This window comes from Ailuropoda melanoleuca, chromosome 1 (assembly GCF_002007445.2).
Source record: "Ailuropoda melanoleuca isolate Jingjing chromosome 1, ASM200744v2, whole genome shotgun sequence".
Taxonomy (NCBI): Eukaryota; Metazoa; Chordata; class Mammalia; order Carnivora; family Ursidae; genus Ailuropoda; species Ailuropoda melanoleuca.
In genome coordinates this window covers 3,394,445-3,415,846 of record NC_048218.1, presented here as the reverse complement: position 1 = coordinate 3,415,846, position 21,402 = coordinate 3,394,445, and the positions used below count along the sequence as shown (strand labels likewise).

Sequence of the window (21,402 nt, the reverse complement as noted above, 5' to 3'; positions counted from 1 at the left end):
CTCTGAAGAGTATCTTAGAAAACTACTAAATTCACATCCTGTGTTTTTCCTTTTGATTCTTGCTGATACTCGCCCCGTACTATCGGCATGTGGCAAATGACGCAGCTTAACTTTATGACCAGTATAAGAACAGTGGCAAAATGCTTTCTGAACCCTTGAACCTAGGCGCGGAAGTCCCTTCCCAAACAGGACATCGTTGGTCCGTTTCACAACACTGAGAAATGTTGAGAAATCCTCTTTCAGAAGCGTCATCTCTCCCCCACTCACTTCACTCACCATGTCTGGAGCCGCCATCCTTAAAAGCAGGAATCTTTTCCTTTTTCATTATAAAAGCAAGCGTGACAGTAAGCAGGCCGCCAACAGGTTCGTCCAATCGGGAAATGCTTCCACCGAGTCACTCAGCCTTGTCGACTCAGTCATCACGGCGAATGGCACTATCGCGGGTATCTGTGTAACCCGACCTGGCGGTGGTATCAAGTGGCCATCAGGGGTATGACTGCAGAGACCAGGGAGGGGGAAAATGTGACTTGCCTTTAATTAGTAAGTAAGGCAAGCAAACCTTTCAGAAACCTCACATAAGAGAGTCTTCGGAACACAGACGCTCCTTTTATAAAAGAACAGCTAGGTCCTACCCGGAGCTGTGCACGCGCACCAAGAGGGGCAGGCAAAACGCTCCGGCAGGGGCTCTATCCCTCCGTGTGACTGAGTCCGGGCCTAGACTCACAGCTGCTCTGCAGACGGAAGAGAGGGAGCCTGAAGGTGTCCTCACAGTGAGCACTCCGCGGAGACACCCCGCAGAGGGAGCCTGAAGGTGTCCTCACAGTGAGCACTCCGCGGAGACACCCCGCACTCCGGTCTAAGGGGTCTCTACGTCCCGAGGGGTTTCTGCACACAATACAGGTTGAAGATGTTTTATCAGGAGAGAACATAGCCCTGCTGCTGTGGGCAGGGGACTGAGCCCCTTTGGAAGTCTAGAGGAGGACAGCGAGATGCATTCATTTATTCACCAAATAGTTACGGGCCATCTGCCGTGAGCCAGGCATCTAGACTCCCAGCAGATGGCAGAGGGGACAGAGCATTCACCTGTGGTCTCAGGTGATGACAAATGCTAGGAAGAGATGAGGCTGGGAGAGGCTTAGAGAGTGATCAGACAGGGTGGAGGGGAGACTTCTAGAAAGAAACGGTATTTTAGTGGAGACCTCAGTGATGGGATAAAGTAGGTCTTGTGAGCTAAGAGTGGAGATTGTTCCAAGCACAGGACCGTCAACTCCAAAGGCCTGGAGAAGATGAGCTAGGGGTGTTTGAGGAACCCCAAGAAAACCTATGTGCTTGGAGATCGGCGGATCGTGGAAGGCCTGGGCCATTGGAAGAACTCTGGTTTGGTTTCCATGTGATAAAAAGCTACCAAAGAGCTGAGCAGGGCAGAGTCAAATCTATGCATGCGTACAACGTGTAGGGACAGAGGTGAATTCACAGAATGCCAGCAGGAAACTACTGAAAACCTGGGCCCCCATGGTAGTGACTTGGACCCGGATGCTGGCAGTACAAATGGAGAATAAAAGCTGGACTTGGGACTGATTTCAAAGATTGAGTTGGCAGAATTTGACAATGGCAACAATAGCCAGAGAGATATGTTCAGCCAATCGTGGTTTAACTCAGTTTTGTTTTCCTGCCTCCCAGCACCTGCCTACACACCTCTCAGTGTTTTTGGATTTAAGACCAAGAATCCTGCAAGCTCATACACCCCTCCTTTACATCTTTCCTGACTACTTTGTCTAGTCCTTGAACACACATTTGCCCTCAAAGACAGGGATGGGAAACTTAGAACTTAACTCTTTCTTTATTTTCACCTGAGTGCTGTAGGTGGCGGCCCTTTGGAGTACCGCTCTCAGAGGACAGTCTAGAATGTATTCTCATGGCACCTGGCGCAGTGGTGAGTGTGTGATGAGGCCCCAGCACATGGATGAGCTGATCATAACTAAAAACATAACATAAACAACACTGAGCAGACATGTAGAGAACCAGAAGCAATCATGAATTCACATATGTCATATTAACACATTAACATGTTAACATCTTGGGATGTGTGCCAAATGAGGTCAGTTTGCCAGCGTAGTACAGGGAGACGGCCCACGATGATGGCTGAACTGCTACCACCATACAGCAGCCTCTCAGAAAGCCTCCCTACACATTGATTCCATCAAACTCAAAACGAAACTTTAAGGAAATAGAAATCAGCATACCTAGGGCTGGCGTTCACTACGGTGATGTCTTATTTTTTTTATAATAATTTTTTATTATTTTATGTTAGTCACCATACAGTCATCCCTAGTTTTTGATGTAAAGTTCCATGATTCATTTCTTGCGTGTAACACCCAGTGCACCCTGCAATACGTGCCCTCCTTACTACCCATCACTGGCCTATCCCAGTCCTCCACCCCCCTCCCCTCTGAAGCCCTCAGTTTGTTTCCCAGAGTCCCTAGTCTCTCATGGTTCATTCCCCCTTCTGTTTGTCTTGCATAGTTTTGGTTTGGAGGTATGAGAAGGAGAGGGGACCCCCTGAGGGGTCCTCTGGGAGTTGTGAAGTCTTTGTAACCATTTGCACACAGCTTGAGCTCCAAGCATTGTCTCAGTCTCCACCTCTTTTTTTTTGTTTTTTGTTTTTTTTTTTGAGAGAGAGAGAGCATAAGTGGGATGAGGGGCAGGGGGTGAAGGAGGCTGTCTGCTGAGCCGGGATCCCGAAGTGGAGCTCAATCCCAGGACTCTGGGACCATGACCTGAGCTGAAGGCAGACAGACGCTTAACCAACCGAGCCCCCCAGGAGCCCCACAGTCTCCACCTGGATGCCTTTAGTGAGAGAAGGAGGCTTTGGGAGACAGCCACAGGAAAAAGTGTCAATCAAGAAGCTTGTCTTTTCACTGTTGGTCTTGGAAGATAATTTACAAGCTAAGGAAAAGGGAGGAGGCTAGATTGGGCATTTCCTGGCTTTCATAAATAAGAGCTAAAAAAAAAAAAGAGAAATTTATATTTTAATATATTATAAGCACAATTGCTCAGAAAGTGGTTTACTATTGAGAAAAGAAAAATGTATTTGAGTAGTGGCTCTATTTCAGACCCAAAATCTACTTTTTTGTCTTCTGGTCACAAGCTTTTTCTAATTTGAGGCTTTCAAATTTGAGCTATTTAACTGATTTGATTATGAAATTATTTCATCTTTTTAATTCCGCAAAGAAAAGAGATATTTAAAAACATAACTTACATTTAAAGATGAAATAGTGAAAGATTTTCCTCTGAAATGGAGACTGGCACAGGGAGCTGCACTGTATGCACATTATACCATATCTGTGCAACATTTGGAGCCCAAGCCAGTGCAATAAAGGAAGAGGAAAATAAGAGGAAGAAAAAGGAGAAAGAAGGAAGAATAAAGAAGAGGAGGGGGAGAAAAAAAGAGGAGAAGAAAAGGAAAAAAGAAAAAAAAGGAGAGAAAAAAGAGAAAAAAATTTAAAAGTAAAGAATATATACTGGTAAGAAAAAAAGAAAGATATTAGTCATAGACACAATTCCTTTTGTACCTAGAATATTTTTTAAATTCCAGAAATTAGCTGTTGGAATTAATAAGTAAGTCAAACAAGACATTTGGATATAAGTTCAATGTAAAATAATGTGAAATCAATAGTTTTTCGAATCACCAGCAACCAAAAGTATGAATATGAAATTCAAAGAAAATAATTTACAGTGACATAAAAAATGATCAAATACTTAATAATCTAATACTGCAAGACATCTACACAGAAAATTATGCAACAAAATCTGGTAACTCTATGCCAGGAAATTTAACAACTTAGATAAAATGTTCAAGTTCCTTGAAAAACAACTTAATGAAACCAACAGAAGAAGAATACTCCTGTATCTGTTAAATAAATTAGTTCCATAATTTAAAACTTTCTGAGAAAATTCTAGGCCCAGATGACTTTACTGATACATCTTTTCAAACATTTAAGAAAGAAGTTGTACCGATCTTATAAAAACTCAGAATCAGGAAAGAGGAAATATTTCCCAACTCATTTATGAGGCCAGAATAACACTGACACTTAGGGTGACCCACTGTCCTCGTTTGCCAGGGACTGAGGGGGGTTCCTAGAATGGGAACTTTTAGTGTTGTGACCAGGAAGTCTCAGGAATATCAGAATGAGCTCTATGGACACCAAAACCTGAGAAGAAAGAAAACAACAGGCCAAGCTAATTCACAATCGCAGATGCAAAACATTCTAAACAAAGTATTAACAAATTGAGTAATACATACAAAGGATAACATATTATGATCAAAGTTTTATCTTAGAAACACATGGTTGATTTAGCATTCAAAGGTCAATTGGTATGAGCTACCTCATTCACTGAATGAAAAAGGAAAACAATATGATCATTTCAATAGATGCAGAAAAAGCTTTTAATAAACTTCAGTATCTGTTAATGAATTTTTTAAAAACACCTCAGTGAATGAGGAATGCAAAAAATTTATTTAATGTGATAAAGGGTACTTATGCTAAACTTTTACTCAACATGGCACTGGAGGTCTTTGTCACAACGATATGACACAGAGAGGAAATAAAGTTTACAAATATTGGAAAGGAAGGGGGAAAGTGGCATTATTTGAAGATGACATAATTACGTACATAAAAAAATCAAAAAAAGTCTACAAAATGTTAGAATTAATAAGTGATCTTGGCCAGATTATTGGATGTGATGTCAATATATAAGAATCTGGGGCGCCTGGGTGGCTCAGTCGTTAAGCATCTGCCTTTGGCCGAGGGCATGATCCCAGGGTCCTGGGATCGAGGCCCACATCAGGCTCCTCTGCTGGGAGCCTGCTTCTTCCTCTCCCACTCCCCCTGCTTGTGTCCCTCTCTCACTGGCCGTCTCTATCTGTCAAATAAATAAAAAATCTTTAAAAAAAATATATATATATATATAAGAATCAATTGTATTTCTATATACTGGCAAAAAATGGAAATACAAATTATTTTTAAACTATAGCAGCACATAGAAATAAACTTAATGACAGACATACAAGACACTGAAACTACAAAACGCTACTAAGAGAAAGTAAGTAGAGAGATATACCATATTCATGGAGTGGAAGGCTCAATATTGTTAAAACTGACCTACAGATTCAACATAATCCGCCACAAAATCCCAGCAGACCAATTTTTGTTGAAAATTAGCATACTGTTTTTATTGTTCTTAGTATCCTTTCCCCTTCCTTTCTAAAAATAAATTTTATTGGTGTTTAATTTACACACTTTAAAATGCGCCCAATCTGAGTGTTCGGTTCAGACAGTCTTGAAGACCTACACACCCTTATCAGGATAGAGAACATTTCCATCACCCCCAAAACTCCCTCACACCCTAGCCTTGGGCAACCTCTTACCTGTTTCCTGTCTCTATAGTTTAGTTGTACCTTGTTTTAGAATTTCATTTAAATAGAACCATACAGTATGAATGATCTTGAGTCTGGCTTCTTTTAATCAAAATAACAGTGTTTGGGATTCATCCACGCCGTCTCACGGGACAGCACCGTGTCGCTGCTATTGATGGAGTGCTACTCATTGATCGAATGTACTGGAACTTCCATATTTATTCACCGTTGATGGGCTTTGGATTCTTCCTGGTTTGGGTCTCCTGTGAATAAAGCCATCGTGGACATTCATGGACAAGTCTTCGTGTGGTCACACATTTTCACTTCTCCTTGGTAGATAGCTAATAGTCACGTGTCACATAGCAAATGGGTGGAACTGTATGCGAACCATCCAAGCCGTTCTCCAAAACGGTTCTACAATGAAGAAGAGTTCCAATTGTTCCACAGCCTTGTCAAAATTCAGTATTGTCAACCTTGCCAACATTCGCTGTTCCCGTAAGCGTGTTGGACCTCTGGCACCCAAACCCCGTGGGGAAGCAGGGCCGGCGGAGGCTGTACCCCGGCACCCCACAAAGAGAATTCTGAAAAACCAACATCTCATGCAAACAGGATATTAGCTTTTGTCAGAAAGATCAAAAGGGCTTGAGGTTTTTCTTCACACCCTCAGGCAGCCGCGCCTGTCTCTGTCTCTCTGGCTTTATCTATTCATTTCTGTCCACAGGCAGGAAGAGATGGCAGCGGGGGAGACTCAGCTCTACGCCAAGGTCTCCAACAAGCACAAGGGCCGCAGCACCCCCTCGCTCCTGGACCCCCTCCTGGGAATGGGCTTCCCGGCACACACCGCGTGAGTACCGTCCCCCGCCGCAGGCCCCTGGGTGTGTGTCCCAGGCCCCCCAACCCTCCTGGCCCCTGCCGCGCAACTGCAGGCAGCTCAGAGCACTTACTTCCTGCCGAAGGGGTGCACCTTGCAGGGCGGGAGATACTGTCTCAAAATAAGGCCCTTTTCTGCTTTTTATAAACGACATGGTCTTTGCCCTTTAAAGACAAACTCTGCTGGCGGGCGGGCTGGTAGAGGGACCCTGAAATTTGTAAAAATTGGGAGCCATGTGTTATTGGGATGTCCCCATTTTTCAGGGTTTGCAGGAGCTTGGGCCTGGTTGTACACTCTCTACAATTCAGTGACTGAGATGACACCAGAAGGTATTTCAAATTCTCACTGAACGGAGCTCTCGCAAGAACCACCAACAAGAACGTATTTCTAAATGGTGCAGGGAAACCATTCATCTGTAGGGAAAATCTCATCAATGTCTGATCATTGAAAGAGATGGTTAGGAAAGTGTTAGCACAGCTTGGACTCGATTCTGCTTATCCAAGGAAAAGGTCCCCGTAAGGAAAACTTTAACCTTAAGAGCCACCCTGTCAGAGAGAGAAGTCCCTAAAGCAATGAGCTATGCTAGGACATGGGGTACTAATTTTTCACAGGTTTATTCATGATGGGAAAATGCATCAGAAGCCCCTTTAAGGGGCACCTGGTGGCTCCGTCTGTTAAGTGTCTGCCTTCAGCTCAGGTCATGATCCTGGGGTCCTGGGATCGAGTCCCACATCAGGTTCTCTGGTCCGTGGGGGGAGGCCTGCTTCCCCCTCTCCTTCTGCCGTCCCCCCTGCTTGTGTTCTCTCTGTCTCTCTCTCTCTCTGTGTCAAATGAATAAATAAAATCTTAAAAAAAAAAAAAAGTCCCTTTAAGTAACTGGATTGTGGAGGGGACCAAAGTTTCCTTAAACATTATAACAAACCCCTGAGCAAATTGGCTAAAATCACTTGGAAGCTACACCCTTTTCTCTTCTAACCCAAATCAGAACTCCGTCCCCTTTGTGTTGATAATAAACCAGGGATCTTTGAAATAAGCAGTGGAACCCTGTGCCAGACCCCGACCTGGGCACCTTCCCTCGGGCCAGCCAGGGACACTGAGGCCAGAGAACACAGGCAGCCGTGGGGCGGGATGGCACTCTTGGCCCCTCTCAAGCCCGTCCTTTATTATACTACTGAAGCTGGAGGGGGCCTCATGCTCCGAACTCCTTGTAATTGAAACTGAGGTCATCCCGGTCAGTGTTCACAACAGCAGCACAGGGCAGCACCCTCACACCCAGCGACCTCCGGGTGGGATTCCTGAGCGAGTTACCTTAGCCGTATTCCATCCTGTTCAGTTTGGTCCCATTCAGTTAAATTAATTCGGTGTCTATATGTCCTGGGTTATAACGATGAATATGACACCGTTGGGCCTCAGGGACCTTGCAGGCTGGTAGAGGAGGCAAGCAGACCCAAGTCTGGTGACTGAACGTGTGGTTGGGAAACAGGATGGGATGCACGTCCTCCCCACTCAGAGGTTTGGGCAAGTTTTCCTGGAGGAGGGACCCTCGAGCCAAGCTTGGAAGAATCCGTGCCATTTTTCTAAGCATGTGTTGGCACACGGCTGCACTTTGGCAGGGAGGCACATGTGCAAGCCAGGGATTCGGCCCTTAACAGCCAACTTCCGGATCTAAGAGTGGGTTCACCTGGCTTTGGTGCAGGGTGGGGGCTGGCCGAGAAGGCAAGATTGTGGGTATGGTTGGGACCCGTGCCCAGGACTGGAGGCGGGAGCAGGGGAGGTATGAACGGGTCTGCATTTTCAGAAACCACAGTGATGCCACACGGAGATGGAGGCCTGGGCAGGGCAAGGCATCCAGCTGCAAATCTAGTCCAGGCCTGTGTGGGGGCCTCCCCAAAGGTCCTATGGGGTGCAGTGCTACCCCTGCCTCTCCCCTGCTTCCCCAGAGAATGGAAGGCAGGTCTCTGAATGCTTCTCTCGTCCTGCTTTCCTGTAGGCTGAAGGCATTGGCAGCCACTGGAAGAAAGACAGCGGAAGAGGCATCCAATTGGTGAGTAGGGCTGTCTCTGCAATTGTGCTGAGTACTTGGCTTTGAGAGCTCTGCAGGGTGGACACGGGGAAGTGCCCCACACACGCTGGGCAGCCGGGGACATATTCCCTGCCTGTCCACCCAGCGCCAAAGGAAAGGAGAAAAGAACCCTCATTTAAAATGGAAAACAGAGGAGAGAGATTGAACTTTGAACAAGCCTTTCTTCACTTAAAAATCTGAGTTTATTCAAATGTGACTCTCATAGAAGAAAGAAACCCACGTGATTTGTTGAGTAAATAGGGAAGATAAAAAACAGAGGTCCCCACTCTCTCAGGCTACCTCTGCTAGGGAGAGTTTGCTCCTGTTCCCGGATGCCCCTCGAGGCATCAGGGGCCAGGCAGTGGGGGCCCAGGGAAGGAACTCGGGGTTCCAGGAGGCTCTGCCAGCCATCAGTTGGGCACGCCGCAAGCCGCCCACTGTTGCAGGCCTGGGCTTTCTGCTCTGGGATCACCCCGCCCTCCAGCACCCAGTCCCGCCTGAGTGCGCCATGACGCTGTCATTCTGCCCCTAGGTGGGAAGTCCCCTCATGCCCTGCTCTGGAAAACAGCAGCGAAAATCGAGCAATAAAAACCGGGTCTCAGCCAGCTGGGGTGCCCTCCCAGAGTAGGGTGGCAAGTACCGACAGCGGGTCTCTGAGTTTCCAGCATGTCCTCACGGGGAACCCCTTTCTTCCCCAAAAACTCTAGGCCAAGGGCAAACTATGTAACCCCTCTACCAGACAAAGGGAAACACCCAGAATCCTCTGGGCTAAGCTCTAAAGTCAGTTGCCAAATGTGAATTTCAAATGAAACCCACTGCCTCGAGGGCTATGGTGACTTCCTGCGAGTTACAACTCAGCCAAGCAGAACACCAGTCCCACCGAGGCTTGGGGAGACCGTGGGGTCCCCGAGGCTCACCCGCAGTGGGCCGACCTTAGTTAACCAGGGAAGTGCCAGTTAAGATGCCACTGAAAAAGAAAGGAGCTTCAGGTGTCCACGCGGGCGAGCGGAGGGGGGGGTCTGTCCCTGTCCTGGCTGCGGTCGGGCTGTGTCAACGCCGCCACCCACCACGGACTTCCACGTCCAGGTCCGTGTCTTGGAAACTTACAAAGTGCCCAAGGACATGTACAAAGATCTTGATTACCGCGCTATGCCGTTGTTCACAAAGAAACCGATGGACGTGTCCGGCGGTGGGATGGATGAGTGAAATATCACACAGGTGTGACAAGCATGCACAGCCTTGGAAGGTTCACTCTGACACGCCTGACCGGATCCATTCGCATCCACATGGATAAATTACAAAAGGACGGCACGGACTACAAACAGAGCAACCTGCAGAATATTTTAAACAGTCGCTTACAATGGAAATAAAACACACGCGCATGTTATCTGCGGATATGTTACATTTCTGGAAGAAAAAGCAATCAGTGAAGGATGCATTTGCACCAGGACGCAGGGGCAGAGCGCCCTCTGTTGGTGTTTCACTCTTCCAGAGACCCCACCTGTGCATGGCTGTGGTCTCCTCAGGGGACTGCACCCCGCCCGCTGAACTCCGTATTCCATCTCGGGCACGTGTCTGCATCGCTAGAAATTCTTCAAAACCATGACTCCTGATGAATACGTGATAAATGAACTTACTGCCACTTATCTCGTCTTTGTGTCTTTCCTGTTACAAATAACCCTGCCATAAGATACCTCACATGTGCAATGTTACTTGCTTTCTCCTTTGGAGAAATTTCTGGAAGTAGAATTGTCAGTTCAGCTGGGACGGGTATTTGAAGGCTCTTGGTGCATGCTGACAATCTGCTTCCATGCGGAAGTTGCACACAATCCAATGCGCCTTCGACACAATGGAGCAGAACCTTCTTCCTTTCAAACCAGTGTTAATCTGACAGGTGAGAAAATGACGCCTTGTGGTTGCCTTAATTCTTGTTTCTGTCATCAGTGAGAATGGACTTGAATTTGGGGTTGGACAGCATTTCTCCCTGCCCTTAAAATAACCTTCTGATACAAAGAAAATATGGAATAGCCGCCCAGATTTTGTCTAGCTTTTTTTTTTTTTGGTAGTTTTGACTTTTACACTCAATTTGAAGTCGGATAGAATGAAATGTGCATGTTTTCTACAGATTTTCTGGCCCCCAAAGATCGTTTGAAGACCAGGCCACCTTCTCTCCCTGTCTTGGTCTTTGGCCTGGGACTCAGACAAACGTGGTGGGGACCCGGAGCTACTCCATGGCCACACAGGCCCCGGGCGCGCTGAGCCTCACCGAGGGGGCTGGCGGTGGGTTTGTGTGGCGTGGACAACGCTGGTCGCAGCGTGGCGGTGCTTCTGAGTGGCTGCCCTCCCCATGCGGGGAAAGTGTCCTGCCGTCGTGGCACCTGGTGAAAGCGGCCTGTTCTCTTGCAGGCTGCGCTGTCATCGCGATGACCCTTCACTGGATGATCCCATCCCCCAGGAGTATGCCCTTTTCCTCTGCCCCACGGGCTCCCTGCTGGAAAGACTGCAGGAGTTCTGGAGAGAGAGCAAGCGTCAGTGCACCAGGAACCGCGCCCACGAGGTCTTCCCTCATATCACGCTCTGCGACTTCTTCACGGTGAGTCGGCCCCATGTGCCTCAATGTTCATTAACATGCCGCTGGGGCAGATACCCGTGACGTCTAAACGCGGCTGGATGTCACCGAGCGCAGCCACGTGACCTAGTTCCATGGGGTGGCCCACAACTGTGGCACTAGCCGGCCTCTTCGTGTGGGACACCCTTCACTTTTATCCTCATCAGGACGACTCCTATGCGTTTCTCAGAGCCCTGCTCACTCACCCCTCCCTTTGTTAGGTCTTCCCCACTCCCCAGGCAGGAGGGGCTGTCGCCCTTTGTGCTCCCACCGTCGTGCTGCTGGTGTCCCTACTGGCACCGTCCACGTGCTGTGACAATGCGTCCGGTGCACCCTGTGTCCCTTACGAGACTGAATCCCTCAAGAGGACGTACCTGCCTCACTCCTCTTCGTGCCCCGAGACTAGCACAGCGCCTCCGAGCAGGCGTTTCAGAAATGTGTGATGCATGAACTGAAGAGTGGTCGCTGCTGGCCCGTCACAANCCCGAGACTAGCACGGCGCCTCCGAGCAGGCGTTTCAGAAATGTGTGATGCATGAACTGAAGAGTGGTCGCTGCTGGCCCGTCACAAAGGTCACAAATGCAGGACTTTTCGCTGCTCCAGGGCCCAGCCCTGATTGAGAAAATGGTCAAACAGGCAGCTTCACAGAGGTCCAGGGAAGGTGAGGAGGACCTGGACGTGCTCGGAAGAGAAGCAGCATGCGTGAGAGGGAGGGAGGAGGGGAGGGGCAGGCAGCCACTTCCTCTGTGGCTCCCCACCAGAGGAACGTGCAGAGGACACACCCTGGCCGGCCCTCCCTCTGCTGTCAGCCAGCTCTAAGGGTTCCACCTGTTTCAGGGGTCCCACCAGGGCTGGAGGAGCGCCCCATCCCCGGCTCCACAGCATGCATGGGAAAGGGGCTGCAAGCCTCTGCAGGGAACGATCCGAGCAGGTGTCCCAGGAGCCTGTGCTGTCGTCCCAGTTTGCCAGGGGCTGGGGAGAGGGGGTCCCAAGGCACAGAACTTCCGGTGCTAAAACCAGGAAAAGTCTTAGCAAACCGGGGTGAATTGGTCCCCCTCCTTTCCAGCAACAGCGTTTGTGGCAGTCAGACTCCTTCCCGGCGTGTCCTCAGTGGCTCAGCAGGGAAAGGAAGGCAGCCAAAGCCAGTGATGCAAGTAACCTCAGAAATGGGCACGCTTCCTCACGGCAGCCAGGGGGCCACCTGGCCTTCCAGCTCCTCTTCCCAACCCCCCGGAACTTGCACCCAGCATGCACATGTCCACACAGACAGACACACACGCACCACGTGACACACACAGACACAAACTTACATACACACACGCACCCCTCCCTTCTCTTGTGTCAGAGGCCCCACCGACCCCCAGCCCACGTCCAACCCTGCCTGGGCTGGCTGAGCGCCCTTTCTGGCAGAAGAGCGGCCAAGGGACTGAGTCTCTGCCTCTGATGCTATAAGAGGACAACGTCCAGCCTCCACGTGCATATGTCCCGCTGCAGCGCTGTTTATAAGGACTCTGCTTCCGGACCACGTACCGGAGACCGAGAGAGACAGTGTGGACTGGACGGAGAGTCACTTACTCAAGGTTCCACATTCCACGCGTCATGCACTTTCCCAGGCCCCAGAAGGGCTGCAAAGATGCGATAGATGGACGATAGCGTGAGCTGCTGGTCAGAAGGGGACATAAAAACACATCTGAAAACCAAAATGCAGTTAGTTCCTCACCCGATGAAAGGTGCTGTGGGAAATTTGGAGGGAGCCAGCTGCTGGGAAGAGCAGGGCTTGGGCTGATTTCCTGCCGGGCGTGGGGGAGAGGGCGGGGCGGGGGAAGGGTCTAGGTTTCGCTGTGGTTTCTCCGTGGTCTTCCACATGGAGGAAGGTCTTCAAGCCCAGGAAGTGGCTTGGGCAGCGCTGAGCCCCAGAGCCAGGAGAGCGAAATGCAAGTGGGGAAGTGCAGTGAGGGCGCCAGCCAGTGCCGACGGCCCTGGTGCTCAGGCTGAGCGGTGTAGACAGCACTCTGCAGGTGATGAGTAGTGTAGACAGCACTCTGCAGGTGACGAACAGTGTAGACAGCACTCTGCAGGGGATGAGCGGTGTAGACAGCACTGTGCAGGGGATGAGTGGTATAGACAGCACTCTGCAGGGGATGAGCGGTATAGACAGCACTCTGCAGGGGATGAGCGGTATAGACAGCACTCTGCAGGGGATGAGCAGTATAGACAGCACTCTGCAGGGGATGAGCGGTATAGACAGCACTCTGCAGGGGATGGGGAAGTACCTGCTGCCTTGGGGTGGAGGGTGGCATGGCAGGCGCGCAGCATCAGGCAGCGTGGTCTGACTGAACTGTGTGCAGTGAACTGGGGGGCAGTGGGGAGACTGGGTCGGAGCCTTTGCGGGTTCACAAGAAGTGCAAGAGAGTTATTTGGGAGAAACGCCTGTGAAGGACAAAGAAGGAAGGGGCCGGCAGGAGAGGGGAGGAAGGCCAGGCAGCAGACTCAGCCTGCAGCGCTGCTCCGAGCAGGACCGCCGCGGGCTGACAGGGAGCCTGGGAGCCCAGACCACCTCCCAGGAAACCACATCAGGGGCTGTGAGTGTCTCGGTCACTGCGGGAGCATGGCCAGATGCCAGGGACTTAGGCCACTGTCCTCCTCACTGTGGGCTCTGAGCAGTGCCTGCCCATGGCTGCCTTGGAGTCTACGGGAAACCTCCAGAAGCCAAATGGTGCAATGTCGACCACAACTGTGGGTTGAGTCAGCACGACATGGAGGGACGGGGGGGAGCTAGGGTGACAAGGGACTTCCAGCCTACACACTTAAAGGATATTCTATTCTGAAAGGAAGTTTACTGGAAATCTCTGAGAAACTGAGGACCGGGTATTGAACAAATCCATAACCCCAAACACATGGACCAGATAGAGTACATTCTAGCATCGTGACCAGAAACAGGCTCCATTGGCTGCGAGATTTTTATTAACAAAATTAACAATTGCCCTTCTAACAAGAGGCGGGAAACACATTCTCTGTCTCCTCTCCCTTAGTGCGAAGACCACAAGGTGGAATGTCTATACGAGGCTCTAAAGAGAGCTGGGGACAGGATCCTGGGCTCCTTCCCCTCGGTCGTCCCTCTGGTTCTCCACTCTTCCATCAGCTATCTCGGCTTCTTCGTGAACGACAGCCCTGCAGACGTCATCCGAGAATTCGCCATGATGTTCGCTACGGAAGCCTCTGTCTTAGCAGGTAGGCAGCCCTGGCCGGTTGCACACGAAGGGTGCGGTTAAGAGGGAGTGACCGCTGTGTCTGGGGCCATGCTTGCTCCTCGGGTGCAGTGGGTCAGCCGCAGGGAAGGGGAGCAGGCTCTTCCTGGCTGCCGCGGCGGCCAAACAGCTGGCTGGGCTGGTCACACACGCACCCTGGCCCAGGACGTTTCCATCCTCACCTCTCCCTTTTCAGCCAGCTCCTCTGACATGGCCTTAGTCCAAGGCTGAACGGGTTAGCTGGAGCTAAATCTAATGAGCCAGGATGTCCTTTCAAAAGGAAAGCAGACTCCGAGAACCAGCGGTCATCTTTTCTCTAAGTGGGAAAACCTTTGTTTGCATCGATGTGGTTTTTCAGAACACCCGGCAAGTTCCAGCTGCCCGGGGAAACTGTCCCAGGAGGGGATGTGGAGTGGCCATGCGTAGATGGTGGGTTGCACGCTGGTGCCTATGTTGGGGGCCCCGGGGGCTTCCCAGCCCCATGCCCACCTCGGGCGGATCCCCTCCTGGGGTCAGCACTGTGTGTAAAACCAAGTCCTAGTTGGGTTTTGCTAATGTTTTAGGGTGGAGCACAGTATTTTCTTGTTGACCTCTTGGGGAAGGATTATCTGGACTCACTTTAAGAATCTGCAAACCTCCCTTTTCCCGGACACCTGCACTGGTCTGGAGACAGGCTCTGGCTGGGGAGCGTGGGAGGGCCTCTGGACTTGACATCAGAAGACGAGAGCTCCTCCCCAGTCTCTAGGCCTTCATCAAGCCTTATGTGCTCCAGAGGCGCTCTGCTGTCTCTGCAGATTGGTGAGGGCTCTGGCCCTTTGAACAGCCTGTTTCTGCGGGGCTTCCCATCAGTCCTGGCCCACGGAAGGTGCTCAGTGGTGTGACTCCAAGCGCCCTGGCGGGGAGCCCTTCCCTGCCCTCTGCAGGCGTCCAGAGGCCCAGTTCTCAGACACACGTGGACACAGATCTGGCCACATCAGGAGGTCACCGAAGCCTGGATTTCCACCTGGAGGCTGGCCTCTGGACTCTGGGGTCCTGTTTGCTGGATGATTACACTGCGTCTTTGCAGACTGCTGTCCTTTATGTGAACAAGACTCAAGAGGTGGCTCTTCAATCTCCTCGCCTCCAAAGGACGACGTGGCCTCACCCTGCCGTGCCCTGTCGGCCCCTCGCACGGAGCAGGCACCGCACCTCGCTTACGCTTCGCCCCCCCCAACATGGGCCGCACGGGCCCCAATTTAAAAATGAAGAGACGAGGCCTGTGAAGAGTAGCGTGCCTGCCCAAGGTCACTGTCATGGAGTGAAAGGGTCATGGAGTGAAAGGGTCCCCTAAAATTCCTGTCCACCCAGAACCTTAGAAAAGGACTTTATTTGGAAACAGGGCCTCTAAGATTTGATTAGTTAAGACGAGGCCAGACTGGAGTCGGGTGGGCCCTGAATCAGTGACCAATGTCCCTCTAAGAGAGGAGAGGACACCTAGAGACATGGGGGAGGAAGCCACTGGAAGAGGGAGGCAGCCACAAGATAAGGAGAGCCAGGAACCCAGGGAACCTGACGCAGCAGGAAGGACCCTGCCCAGTGCTTCAGAGGGAGGGCAGCGCTGCCCACCCCTGGATTTCAGACTTCTGGCCTCCAGACTGTGAGAGCACACATTTCTGTTGGTTCAAGCCCCCCAGCCCGTGGCCATTTGTGACAACAGCCCCAGGAGAGCGACCAGGTCCCCTAAGCAGTGCTTGGAGCTGGAACGTGGGTCCAGTCCTGTCTTGTTCGCCCTACCTGGGTTCCTGCTGACCAGCACGTCTCTCGCCCTGCCCTTCCACACCTGTGCCCGGGGCCTGGCCCCGAGTGGGGGGGGGAGAGGGGCCCGTCAATTCAGCGAGTCCTGGGTCCCTCTCAGGGCAAGTGTGTCCCCCCCCACCCGCCAGTGAAACGCCCCCACAGGCAGGGGCCGCGGAGAGCAGACAAGACAAGGGCCCGTTCAGAAGTTGTGTGCGGTTCGCTGATCACTCCGAGGACAAGCGTGGGTCTTTCCCAGGCCATGCTGACTCATGTGGCAAGGCCGTCCTCCCCCCGGTGCTGAAATACCTAAGGAAGGAATTTCCCCGCCACCCACACATGATCTCAATTTCGGCTTCTCACCATGACGGTTTCTTGTTTGCTGCTAACATCTCGTGTAGGGGATGGGGGCTGTCAGTGGGGCCGCCAGCTTGGGGTCCAGGAAGCGATCGCAACATCAGCGACACTTTCCAGGGGAGAACAGATCCCTCTGCTGGTTCGGGTTGCCCATGGGAGAGGTGGCAGGTAACCAGTATCTAGTAAAAGACTCCCAGAGACATGAATGAAGATACTGGTTTCAGTGCAGTCCCAGCAGAGGGAGGGCCCTGTCCCCGAGCTGCGGCTGTCAGAACGAAAGCTGACTCAGGCCGAGGTACTCCCAAGGTCACCCCCCCGAAGGAGCAGAGCACGTCTACCTGAAACCAAATCTGTGTGCTCCTGTCGGTCTCCATCTCCCCAGAAGATGCCTCCTTTGTGGTCCAGCTGAAAGCGGATCCTGGCCCACGTCAGGGCCCTGGAACGGGGACCGGGAGGGCTGGGGCCACCGGCACAGAGGCCACCCAAAAAGACCAGGGGCTGGCCACCCGAGGGCTTCCTGCTTCACCAAAGGGAGCGAAATATTAGAGATCCTGTCATGTTTGACACAGTTGAGCTGCCTGTGGTGTTTTCTTCCTGAAACTCTGCCGCTGAACGAAACCCCATTGAGCTAGAGCGCGGGGATGCGGGTCCGGGCCGGTGGGCAACGCGCAGGCCCTGGGGAATGAAGAAGCTCTTCACTGCGTCCGCTTTAATCAACTGTTTGGGCGACTAGCTGGCAAATCCACAGGCTCTGAACACCCCCAACCCGTATCTCTCCCCGTCCTCTTTCCTGCTCCTTGTAGAGCCTGCAGATGGCACGGCCTGGAGGGGGTCCTTGCCTTACCGAGACAGCCCCAGTGCCCGGGGGGGAGTGGGCGGAGGCAGGAGGCGCCGTGCAGGAAGGCTTTGCACCACCAGGCCTGGGTGCATGGCCGTCCCGGGTGCGTGGCCATCCTGGGAATGCAGTGCCGACGGTGTGGGTTAAAGCGCCCGTCATCCTCGTGTTCCCCTGATGTCACAGACTGCACCGTGAAGCCTTGCACCAAGCAGCTGCATCTGACCCTGGCCCACAAGTTCTACCCCCACCACCAGAGGACGCTGGAGCAGCTGGCCAGAGCCATCCACCCAGGCCACGGCTGCCAGTGGACCGCAGCGCTCTACTCCCGGGACATGCGCTTCGTGCACTACCAGGTGAGCAAATCCGGGCGTGGGAGCCTCGGCCCCGGGCAGTCCTCCCAGGCTGGATCCTCCCCCTGGGAACAAAGGGTTGCCCACCCGGCAGAGCACTGACCCCCCAGNATGGGAGCCTCAGCCCGGGCAGTCCTCCCAGGCTGGATCCTCCCCCTGGGAACAAAGGGTTGCCCACCCGGCAGAGCACTGACCCCCAGGAGCCCTCCTCTGGAGGTATTTCTGGAAAAGGAAGACTGTCTACTATTTTTTTAAAATCATTTCCCCTTTGTGCAATTTGGAACTAGCATTCTTTTCTATATGAGTTGCAGACACAAAAAAAAATTGAAAAAACAATGGTAGCATTTCTGGCAATAAAAAATGGACTACTGAAAAAATTTACGAATATATTGTATTGCTTATAAATTTGTTTAAATGATGAGTTCAGTGAAGCCTCATTGCAAGACTTCCTCCCTGCAAGTTGATGAGCTTAAATGGAAAGTATGCAGTGCTCCCTTTCAGACCCATTGAATTAGCATGAATGAATCCACCATGTCCCATGTTGTATGAGAAGCTAGAAATAATCTCATGCCAAGGAAGGTGGATGTGAAAGTCTAACTATGCTCTAAGATCTTTCATATTGGAGATCAGTAAATAGTGATAGGAGATAGATAGATAGATAGATAGATAGATAGATAGATAGATGATAGACAGACAGACAGACAGACACCGGAACTCATTTCCAAACCTTCCCCAAGAATTCTGTGCCATATTCTGGTAAATGCTACTACCTGTCATCAGACGAAGGCCTTGGGGTCCTTCAAGTCCTTGCTTGAGACAGGAGAACGCTTGCCTCTCTTCCAGACCCTCAGGGCCCTCTTCCAGTACAAGCCTCAGAACGCGGATGAGCTGACACTAAGTCCCGGGGACCACATCTTCGTGGACCCCACTCAGCAGGAGGAAGCCAGCGAGGGCTGGGTGATTGGGATCTCCCAGCGGACGGGCTGCCGGGGCTTCCTACCTGAGAACTACACGGAGCAAGCCAGCGAGTCCGACACCTGGGTTAAGCACAGGTGGGTGCTGCCTCTAACAGCTGCCCAAACCTCTCTCCGAATTAGTGCCCAAGAATGTCCCTCTGAAAACAGGGGTTGCCATATTTGTATGCTTCTAGACCATTCCATCATTGGTAAAAAATGGCCTTCTCCGTGCTGACAACGTTATCCCTGCAGGTATACAGTTAATATCTTGGTCGATTCATGGTTTTCTGAGGATAATGTTCAGAAAATGTGAATTATTCTATTTGGCTTCTGAGATCATAATCCCAAAACGACTACAAAAGCCACCTCCTTATTATGGACGTAAGAGCTCATACTCAGAGAGCCTACGCTTGACTTTATTTACCCTTCTGCTCAGTGTGCCAGCTGTAAAGTCCGAAGGTGCGTGACTAGTTTTCTGGCTCTACAGCAGAACCGTGAACTGCCCAGCTATATCAGCACGCCTTCATGATCTCCTAGTTTTCGTGCATCAGGAGTCCGGGCGAGACTTAGCGCGGGGTCTCCCAAGGCTGCGGTCAGGTTGGGGCCAGGGCTGGGGTCTCCTCTGAAGCTCAGGGTCCTCTCCTGAGCTCCCATGGTGTTGGCAGAACNTGAGCTCCCGTGGTGTTGGCAGAACTCATTTCCTGGAAGCCGTAGGCTCCTGGTGGCTTCTTCACGTTCAGCTGGAGAATCTCTTCACTTGAGTCCCTTCCAGCATCGTCTGGAGAGGCTGAGATTGCTCGAAATCATCAGGTCCTGGCTCCTTTCGTTTAATTTTCTTCCCTCCACTAATCTCTTTCCTCACACGCGTTACTATGAGTAGCAAAAAGAAAATGGCCACGCATTTAACACCGTGCTTTGAAATACTCTTAGCTACATGACCAACTTCACTGTTTATGGGTCCTGCTTTCCACCAGCAATTTCACTGAACTGTTTGCCACTACACGGTAAGCATCCCCTTCCTCCAGTTGCCTGTAACGTGTTTCTGACTCCTTCCTGATTCTCCCCAGCATCCATATTACCACCAACAGTCTGTCCAAAGTAGTTTCTTTATCGAGTTTCTCAAAATTCTCCCCACTTCCACCCACTGCACAGTCCCAGAGGGGCTCCCATATTTTAGGGATTTGTCCCGGCAGCACCCCACTCCTGATACCAAATTGAGAGTCAGTTAAGGTTTAGCCAGAGAAGCAGAACAGCAGAATAGTAATTTATATATATATATAATACATATACAAATTTATATACATTATTGTGTATCTTGTATAGATATATAATATAAATACATTCATAAAATACATATTTTATAGTTAATATACAAAAATGATTTATTAATAATGTAATAGTTTCTATTTATGTCTTTTTGTATTGTAATATACGTATCGGTTACACACCACGTATATACATATGTATTTAAGGATTTATTACAAGGAAGTGCCGTGTGTGGCTGTTGGGGCCAGAAAGAGGGTGAGGGGAACACAACCGCTGAAACCACGGTGATCGAAGTGCTTGTGTCCGTGTGACAATCGGGAAGGACGCCCCAGGCAGACGGGAGAGCAGTTGCAGACACAGCTGCTACTCGGATCTCTGAGGTCAGAGAAGCCCTAAGCCTTTTTTAAAGACCTTCCCACTGAGTAAGTCAGGCCCACACCAGATAATCTCCCTTTTCATTAATTTAAAGTCAGCGGACCAGGGACTGCAAGGGCATCTACGAAATCCCTGCAGGGCAGCACGCAGCTCAGCGTTTGATTAGACAACCGGGAAAAGGGGTGTGTATGCTCTCCAGCATGACCGAAACGGTCTGTAAAAGAGATCATGAAATTACGAAATAATGTATTGGTGAAATAAGTTAGGATACATCCATACAATGCAATACTTGCAGTGTTTAAAAATGGTCACGAGGAAGTAATTTATGTACTGATATGAAAAAATCCGAGACAGGCTGCAGAACACTGTGGCTAGTACAAAACTCTCTGGGGGGAAAGGTAAAGTGAAACACAAGTGTCTGTACATGTATGTGTGTGATGTGTATTTATATGCACGCCTATGCCTAAAAGTTCCCTGGAAAGAAGACTCTCTAGAAACTTCCAAAAGTGGTGCCCGGGTTGGGGGAGGGGCTGGGAGAAGGAAGAGGACTTGGGAAGGAGACTTTGCTCTCTACCGTCCATGATTTGTAAATATTTGAACCATATATATGCATTACTTATTCAAAATATAAATTCACCCATTTTAAATTTAAAGAAAAGAATATGAGGACATCAGGTCAAAGAGAGAATAAACAGGAGAAGTCAGACAAATCCAGAGCTGGTGTTGCACACACCATGCATGCCGGGAGAGCCCTGCCTTCCCATACCTGATGCAAAAAGGGACATGGTTTCCATGAAATGATCACAGCCATTCCAGGTGCGGTAGACCAGTCATCTGGGAGAAGCACCATTTTGTCAGGGTAGACATGGCTGGGGGTCCTATAGGCTACCACAAAGTCACATTGGTGCCCCAAGGGACTGCAGAGCTAATCCAATACAGCCGCCTGTCCTGGAGAGCTGAGCACAGCTTGGATGACGCCGCACTTGTTAAGGAAGCCCATGTTTCCCTTGAGAACCAACTCTGTCTGTCACCAGGTCCCATTAATGCTTTAAGGAAATCGGGAGATGCTTGTTACATCGCCAACTGACTGAGTTCCGATGGGGGGGGAGGTCTTCTTCTCCCAGCTCACGATGAGAGAGCTTCACTGCCACCAAGCAATTGACAAACCCAGATGTTTCTAGAACGACACAGTGAAGGCTCTGTAGAAGACGAGTTTGTGACTATTGTATTTTTTGCTTCACAATTAATCCGTCAACCACCTGTGACCAACATAACCAATCTA

At 50.6% G+C, this 21,402-nt stretch overlaps 2 protein-coding genes across 6 annotated transcripts in view; one reads left to right on the top strand and one right to left on the bottom strand.

Annotated features, from left to right (window-relative positions):
* TMPRSS3 (transmembrane serine protease 3) overlaps positions 1 to 12,974 on the bottom strand; it is a 35,393-nt gene extending 22,419 nt beyond the window's left edge. The window contains exons 1-4 of one of the 4 annotated variants that reach the window (XM_034655262.1): positions 12,678 to 12,974; positions 5,429 to 5,830; positions 1,851 to 1,978; positions 277 to 496 (exon numbers count right to left, since the gene is read on the bottom strand). In XM_034655262.1, the coding sequence (XP_034511153.1) occupies positions 277 to 294 (18 nt within the window). In that variant the 5' untranslated portion in view covers positions 295 to 496; positions 1,851 to 1,978; positions 5,429 to 5,830; positions 12,678 to 12,974. Of the gene's footprint in view, positions 1 to 276; positions 497 to 1,850; positions 1,979 to 5,428; positions 5,831 to 11,331; positions 11,440 to 12,677 lie in introns of those variants that run through there. The other 3 variants (XM_034655266.1, XM_034655269.1, XM_019802999.2) reach the window with 3 other exon arrangements.
* UBASH3A (ubiquitin associated and SH3 domain containing A) overlaps positions 6,094 to 21,402 on the top strand; it is a 37,913-nt gene continuing 22,604 nt past the window's right edge. Inside the window, exons 1-6 of one of the 2 annotated variants that reach the window (XM_011228974.3) lie at positions 6,094 to 6,260; positions 8,278 to 8,331; positions 10,756 to 10,942; positions 13,990 to 14,188; positions 17,357 to 17,526; positions 18,367 to 18,575. In XM_011228974.3, the coding sequence (XP_011227276.1) occupies positions 6,148 to 6,260; positions 8,278 to 8,331; positions 10,756 to 10,942; positions 13,990 to 14,188; positions 17,357 to 17,526; positions 18,367 to 18,575 (932 nt within the window). In that variant the 5' untranslated portion in view covers positions 6,094 to 6,147. The remainder of the gene's footprint in view (positions 6,261 to 8,277; positions 8,332 to 10,755; positions 10,943 to 13,989; positions 14,189 to 17,356; positions 17,527 to 18,366; positions 18,576 to 21,402) is intronic. The other variant, XM_002922441.4, reaches the window with a different exon arrangement.